At 48.3% G+C, this 7,989-nt stretch overlaps 1 protein-coding gene across 1 annotated transcript in view; it reads left to right on the top strand.

Annotated features, from left to right (window-relative positions):
- The window catches only part of IGDCC3 (immunoglobulin superfamily DCC subclass member 3), a 174,140-nt gene that overhangs the window by 93,121 nt on the left and 73,030 nt on the right, over window positions 1–7,989 (top strand). Inside the window, exon 3 of the mRNA XM_019533826.1 lies at window positions 5,613–5,757. Within this exon, the coding sequence (XP_019389371.1) occupies window positions 5,613–5,757 (145 nt within the window). The remainder of the gene's footprint in view (window positions 1–5,612; window positions 5,758–7,989) is intronic.

Below are 7,989 nucleotides of genomic sequence, written 5' to 3'. Positions count from 1 at the left end.
GCTGGGGCTGGCAGGGCAGCCGTGGTGGGGCTGGGAGAGTGGTCAGAGGTCATGGGGGCTTGTGGCAGAGCCCCCTACTCAGTGTGAGGCAGTGGGAATTGCCCCCCCCACCGGGCAGCCCCCAGTGAATTGGGGCTTTTTTTTAAAGGGCCTGGAGCTGTGGTGGGCGGGGCAGCCATGGGAGGGCTGGGGGAGTGGGTGGGGGTTGAGGTGCTCAGGGAGGCTGGGGGAGCAGGCAGGGGATGGGGCCTGGCAGGGCTCCCACCATGGTCCCCTCTCCCCTTCTCCAGCCCTCCCTCCCCTGCCCCTTACTTACCAGTTCTGAGTTCAGCTCCAGCTGCCTGCTGCAGTGGGCAGGGACTGCCCAAATCATCAAAGCTCTCCAAATCTTTTCTGAATCGATTCAGAGAGCTTCAAATCAATTTGGACCTTTAAATTGGTCCCCTGATTTGATTTGGATTTGGAGATTTGGCCACTGAATTGGGCCAAATCTCCTCCCAATTGAATAGGCACCTGAAGCTTCGCACAGCCTTACTGTGTAGTTTTATTAGGCTAACGCGCAGTAAACGTCTCATGTAGATGCACCTAGTTGTGGGAGTGACCGGGCCCTAGTGTCTGGTAGCAGCCCTGAGACCTTTCGCATCACGGCCATGTTCTGGAGAGAGAGACATCACCTCAGGTTTTAGACCTGACTCTGCCTATGGTGGTGTATTTCCCTGGGAGGGGAGGACTCCACATCTGTCTATACGTGCTGTGTTGGGACATGGGTGTGCAGTAGGCTGGGCTGGGACATTCCAGTGCACTACGGTCTTAATGTGGATCCTCCTCACTGAATGCTGCCTTTCATACCCCACAGGGAGCTGAGCCATAGGAGACCTTAGCAGGAAATAAACCCATGCACACACATTCTCAGTGCAGATTAACGAAACCAGGCAGCAAGTCCCATTCATCCGCTCTTCCTCCGATGGTTGTCCTGGGGAGGCTGGACAGACAGATGGAGTTCGACAACGCAGATCCATTAGACAGGTTCTCCCTGCGTGGGGAGATTAAGAGCCCAAGCGAATATTCTGGTTGCATGCATTTATTTAAAAAAAATAATTACGTACATTTGCATACAAATTAGATCCTTCCCTCAGGCTCCTGGCAAAAGGCCAGTGCCACCATTGGTGCTGTGAAGTTTGGGCAGCCCTGTTCCTAGTGTATGTTTAAGCAATTAAGCCCCTCTGATCATGAAAGCTTGGGTGGTTCCTGGTAAAAGAGAAAAGAAAGCTAGAGCTCAAGTGTCTGAGGTAGGTACAGGCAGGTGGGAAGCATGGAGCATCCTATGGGTAGCAACAGAGATTTTCTTCCCTTGATTGGTGGCCATCAAGCCATCAGTTTTCCAACTCTCTCCCCTTTGTGATTTATTTCCAGGTAGGAAACCATGTTCCAGTGATTCTTCACAGTTAACTCAGCTGCTAGTTAGACAAGCTCCAGTGAAACCTTTGTCTTTTAATGGTAAACAAAGTTGCAAACCTGCTTTAAAAATCACATTTTGCAGATCAACACATTAATTTTTAATGCAGCTTTGGGACACCAGCTGTCTTGGCAAGGGTCATGGTGTTTCCTAGGCATTTAACATAAAACCATGCTTCAAAGCCACGTTATAGGGTCGTTGAAGAGTAATATTTTACTTAACATCCTGCTAACTGAATAATTTATAGCTTCTCATGTTTTATTCATAGGAAATATTAATACTAGTGTCTTTAAGAGTAGAGGTTATCACTGCAATTTTAACTTTAAGAGATGATATTAATGAAATAAAGAAACGAGCATGCATTTTTCTACCTACAGCTGTTTTCATTCACACTTTGCTGTCCACAGTCATCCCTACAGCATGGAAAAATTTCCCATCCACAAGGAAGCTTGGCCCAGGCATTTGGATTTGGGAGTATTTTGCTGTATTATTTAACTTTGTGCAGTTCCTGATAACTCATGGTTCCCCAGTGGCTAGTCCAGGGGTATTGATTATACAGTGCTCATACCTTAGTGCCTGGTGCCCAGCTATCAGGTTTTGGGTACTCACATCAGATTTAGAGTACTCTTCTTTTGGTGGCTGGTGGCCTATCGGGATTGTAAAGCTTTTTGAGGTAGTGGGCTGTCTTCTTTCTAAGTATCTGTACAGCATGTGTTCCTGATCCCCAATTCAGCCCTTCCATCATACAACTAATACGAAAAATGAAGTCCTAGATCATAGGAAAGTCGGGCTGGAAGGGACCTTCTGAGGTCATCTATTCCAGCCCCCTGCTCAAGGGAGAATCATCCCCGACTAAACCACCCCAGCCAAAGTGTCTGTCCAACCCCCTCTTGAACATTTCCAGATTCTACCACCTCTCTGGGCAGGCTGTTGCAGCGCCTTACCACCCTCAGTCAGAAAGCTCCTCCTAATCTCCAACCTCAGTTTCCTCTGCTGCAGCCTGGGTATCTTGGTTTCTTTTAGCCTCAGGGCCGGATTTTGCACTTACCGACTGGGAGACCCTAATTTAGGGAAACGTCAGTCATTTGAACAGTATGAAAATATCAGAGAAAGGCACCACTTTTCCAGGCATGGCTGAAGGATGGTTTTATTGTCTCTCACTTGGGCTGACACCTAGGGAAGGGATGTTAACCAGAGCAAAGCCAGGGAACCCCCTGAGAGAAGATACTTGTCTCTGGGTTTCTGCTGAAGCAAGGGATCCCCAGGCCACCCGCCATTATACCTCACCCCCATTTTGGAGGTGGCACTGCCTTGACTTAGCCCTGATGGCCCTTATTTCCACGGGGCTTGGAGCTAGGCCCTCTCCTGGTATTCTTCCCCAAGCTGGTAGGTTTTCCAGTGATCCCTCCGTTCCCATTTGCCTTAGCCATCGGGTGCCCTGCCCTTGTTCATGTGGGGAGCAAACCAGTTTCCTTCCAAGTTGGAGAAGGTCGGTTGCCTGCTGCCCTCTCTGTATTGGAAGCAGAGCGCATGGCACTGCTGTTGGAGGCCAAGCTCCCTGCCCAGTGGGTTTCACATTACACAGAGGCCGGCTGTAATCAGGGTGTACGAGCCATGCGGTGAGCTGCTGGGAGCAGGGAATGGTGGTTTGGGTGTTTGAGCTATCTCTCAAAGGCCATCTGGCAGGTGAAATCCACTCGCACTTGAAGCAAAATGGTTATTAATGAAATGCTTAGTGCCAGAGAGCAAGATCTAAGCTCAACCTTCCCCACCCTTCGCCGGGGCTTTGCTCCTTGGTGTCATGCAATCAGCTGAACAAATGCGTGACGAGAAAGTCGAGGCTGCTGATAGGGAGTGGGTTAATGCAGCCCATATTTAATGCATGAATGCTAATAGCAGGCTCCCAGCTGCCTGAGTCCAACGGGAATCTGCAATGAGTGATGAAGCCACCCTGATGTCTCCCTAGCTTGTTTCCTAGCCGAGGCACCTTTTTTACTCCATGCCACCTGCAAAAAGAGGCAAGAGGCTGTTTTAAGGAGGGAGAGAAGTCTTTCTTAGGGCTGGGAAGGCAGAATTAGAGGGCAGAAGGGTGGTTCTTGAATCTCATCTTGTCTGGTAAGTTGAGGGATTTTCCTGTGCGTGTGGTACTGAAAATGAATCATGAGCTAAATAAGTGCTGGGCTGTTTATTAGCCCGGGATATGGTTATTGTGGAGTCAACAAGCAGCACCTTCCAATTAATTAATAGTAATAATTACTGTATTATTTATGTCTTGCTAACAGCATGCCAGGCACTTTGCACACAATGATTATTGCTATTAGTGCATGCTGAATCGGGATGGTTTTTCTTCTCCTTCCCTGAATGCTTTGCAATTTGTCCTTTCCTACCAGCTGGCTGGAATGAGAAGCCAAGGCAGCCATATGTATTGTGGGCATGTGGGGGCTAACCCAGAGAGGTCCTGAGTGCTTTCTGGTAATATCAGGCCTGCTGGATGCTCAGGGGCAGATTGGGGGTGTACAGTGCCCCGCAGAAGTGGGGTCTGTGGTGATTCGGTTCTACAAGGAGCAAAAATGAGCAGTGCAGGAAGATGCAGGTGTCTGGTTATGGAGAGGTGATGTGGAAGTGGGAGATGATGGTTTTCACTTCTTACTTTCCACTTTAGTGGTGCTGGAGGTGATGTGGACCTTGTCCACAGCAGTGACCACAAGACAGAAACCCACTACTGTTTGTTAAACTTGCTCTCTGCAGCAGTGTCCCTGGTTCCCTGTAATGCTACCACTGGATTCCTTGATGTGCACATGCCCCCTCTCACCATGTCCTGGCCTTCTCTCCATTCCTGTGGAGCATGGTAACATCTTATGAATGAATCTGCATTGGATCCTTTTCTGGATGACCACATCATGCTATAAGATACAGCATTGTGCCAGGAGCTTGGGATGCTCAGTAGAAGTGTTTACCCATTAGCTTGCTTAAAGGGCCCCTCAGAAGCAGCATTCCCTTTATATGTAATTTTTGCTTGGCAGGCAGACAGGAAGGCCAGACAAAGCTCAGGCTTAACGGCATCAGCTTTATGGTCTGGTGATTGAAATGACAGAGGTGCTGGGTCTTGCAGTGCTAGCACCATCAAGGAAGACCTGTTGCTGGTGTTTTGACTGTGCTGTTGCAGTGTCCTGGGGGCTTCTCTGGACTCCCAGCCAGGACTCCCTGGAGTGACTGCTGAGTGAATTCTTGTCTGATTGAGGCAACTCACTCTTCTACACTTCCTTGGTCTCAGTCAGGGCTACTCAAGGCAAAATTTGGCCTGTTATCATTAGGTTGTTGGGTGTCTGCAATAGGTTTGTTACTTGTATAGTACTGAATAGGAGGCTTCTGCTGCTATCGGGGCATGGGGCAAATAGGCACTAAAACTAGCACTGGGAGTTGAGGATGGATCACTAGCAATGTTGGGACCTGTTTCTATCATTCCAAGCCTTACTTTACTGTGGTTGTAATCGATCCTTTTGTGGTGCTGGAAAGCAGGAACTGGAAATGAGCTGAGGCTGCCTGTGTCAAGCAGAGGTTCAGAATCAACTCCCAGGAAAAGTTCTTCCAGCTTGTTCTGTAAGCCTTTCCAATGCAGAAATAACAACTGAGTTAATGCCATAGTGAAGCCATATACACAACAAGGATGGCTGTGGGTGGTGGGCTTGAAAGGTCCTCGCAGCAGTGGAATGAAAAGAGCCTAGGAACAAGATGCTTCTTTTCTACTATTAGGCCTGATCCAAAACCCACTGAAATCAGTAGTATAGACTGTCAGTGAATGCTACTGCAGCGTTGCAGCATCCTTCTCGATGCTATGATAACAGAGGCACTTGCAAGCTTCATTGCTGAGTGGAGATGTTTCTCCTTTCAGTTTAAGTAAGATTTAGGCATGCGAATGCACAGCTTCTAAGCACTGCTGCTTCTTTATCCCAAGGGAGCGGGTACATATTCAGGTGGGATCAAGCAAGCTCCAGCTGTATTTTTGGCAACTTCGTTGCATCACCCCACCTAATTGTTGACTCCTGGGTGCTGAAGTCATTGATAGCCCGGTCACCAAGGTCACTGCAACCTTTGTTGGCAGTGCTGTTTCTTAGTCTGGATCTCACCTGCCCCTGTTTTTTCCCTTCTCTTTCAGCTATGTCCGACTTCCACATTCACCCACAGAATGCAGTTGTGGAAGAAGGAGGCATCGCACGGTTCCAGTGTCAGATCCATGGGTTACCGGAGCCTGTAATCTTGTGGCAAAAGAATCGTGTCCCCATCAGTACAGATAACAAAAGGTAAGAGGCACACAGATGACTTACCACGTGCAGTTTCTCTCTGCACCCACACACCACACACATGTTGGAAACAGGTCACAGCATCATAGAAAATGAGGTTTGGAAGGAACCTCAGGGGGTCACATCTAGTCCAGCCCCCTGCTCAAAGCAGAAACAGCCCCAACTAGATCATCCCAGCCAAGGCTTTGTTGAGCTGGTTCTTAAAAACCTCCAAAGATGGAGATTCCACCATGTCTCTGGATAACCTATTCCAGGTCAGCCAAATTCATTCTTGTAAGCCCAGTGAGATGGAAAGGTCTCTCTCCTGCCTGGCTCCATGGAAGTCACTGTCCTTCTGTCATGAAAAGACAGCTGTAATATATCTTATAGGCTCCATAGAATCCTTTAGGCTTAGAGATGTGTTGAATTAATGCATCCCATGGCCACACTGTTTCAGCCTTTTCCCAGCTGACACTGATTTTTCTTCAGGGCTCTCTGGTAGAGGAGAGATTCAATGCAACCCTCACTGCAGGTTGATTTTCCTGTGCTAGGAGCCCTCCATCAGGTTCCGTGCAGGACCTGACTGACCAGCCCACGCTGCATGTCCTGTCCCATCTTTGCTTTGGCTCAAGGGGTGTGAATTTGCCTTTTGCTGCTGAGCCAAAGTCAAAGGGACAAGTTATGTGAGCAGCAGCCTGGTGCTAGGAGGCCCTTTGAGGAGTTCAAGTCTAACCTCATCAGAAGTCTCTGAGCTCCCTTTTGATACGGTGCCTTGTCAATAATGAGAAGAACAGAGGGATCCTCCTCCTAAAACCTATTTAGTTTTCCTATTCAACCAGCCTTTAAAAAAACAACCAAACTCATTTCCCCTCCTCCCTCATAACCCTGAAATCCCCCCTCCTTAATTCTTTTTTTGACAGGTCCCTCCCTTTGCTTAGGAAACAGTTTGATCTTCCAAGATTTGGCAGAAAATGAGGGGGCAGATGGGAGGGCACGTAACAGGAAAGGAATGACATGCTATCTGCAGCCTATGACAGCCATGGCTGCTTCTGATCAGCCCCTAAACAAGACTTCCTGGAGAGCGTGGATCCTAGCACACCTTCTTCACAATTCGCTGTCTGCTTAGGAGGAAGAGATGCAATGAGGAATCAGGAGAGATTTTTTTCTCTGAAGGCCCCTGGTCTCAATATGTCAAAAGGAAGCTTGGTGCTTGAGAGGATAAAGCAAGATGCAGAAGAACTGAAACAATGGTCGACCTTTTCAGCTTCTCCATGAACTTACATTAGAAGCACCCAAGAGACCGACTGAGGAATAAAACTGCAGCCATCAGATTTTGCTTTTCCTTGTGTTATCAAGTCTTTTTCTTAGGCAACTACAGGCTTGGCTCATGTTGAGAATTACACAAGGAGCTGCGTAGAGGTCCTGGCTAGCCAGCAGTATGGCCCAGTGGGACTCTGTGGTCTAGGTAAATACCAGTTAGGGTGAGTAAAGGCTGCAGACCTGAGCCTTGAAAGTACATTCATTAAAATGAAAGTGTTGAAACTGGAACAAGTCATAGGATCATAGGAAAGTAGGGCTGGAAGGGACTTCACGAGGTCATCTAGTCCAGCCCCTTGCTCAGGGCAGGATCATCCCTGACTAAACCACTCCAGCCACATGTCTGTCTAACCTGCTCTTGAAAATTTCCAAGGATGGAGATTTCACAACCTCTCTGGGTAGTGAACCACCCTCTGAGTGAGAAATTGTTTCTTAATCTCCAACTTAAATTTCCACTGCTGCAGTTTGAGGCCACTGTCCCTACTCCTGCTTCCTACAGCCATGAAGGATAGTCTATCTCCAGCTATGGGAATTACAGGAGGAGAGCTGTGTGCACCTTTGCTCCAGAGATGCCAAAGATTGGAGTGACAAAGATTGCTGCAGGCTAGGGTCAAAGTGTATGCCCAGTGTTGGGGGCTTGAGGATGTGCCCATGTGTACGGTATGGTAAGGAGTTGAACAAGATCATCGCCCCCCCCCTTACAACTGAGGCTGAAAAGGAACAGCTGCAGATTCCAGCCCTGTGATCACCCAACACGTTTTCCACTGCTTGCCCTTTGCTCCTCCTTGGATAAGGCAGAACTATCTCCTGGCAAGGAGTTAGATTAGGTTCCTCCTACCTGTCCTGAGCATCTGGAGTCTGAACAGATTCTGCTTCCTGTGGGAATAGAGAAGGTTTCTATCATGAGCTCTGTAGATTAATCTCTGACACCCAAGA

Source organism: Crocodylus porosus, unplaced genomic scaffold (genome assembly GCF_001723895.1).
Source record: "Crocodylus porosus isolate Cpor-Errol unplaced genomic scaffold, CroPor_comp1, whole genome shotgun sequence".
Lineage (NCBI taxonomy): Eukaryota > Metazoa > Chordata > Crocodylia > Crocodylidae > Crocodylus > Crocodylus porosus.
This window is presented reverse-complemented; position numbering and strand designations above follow the sequence as displayed.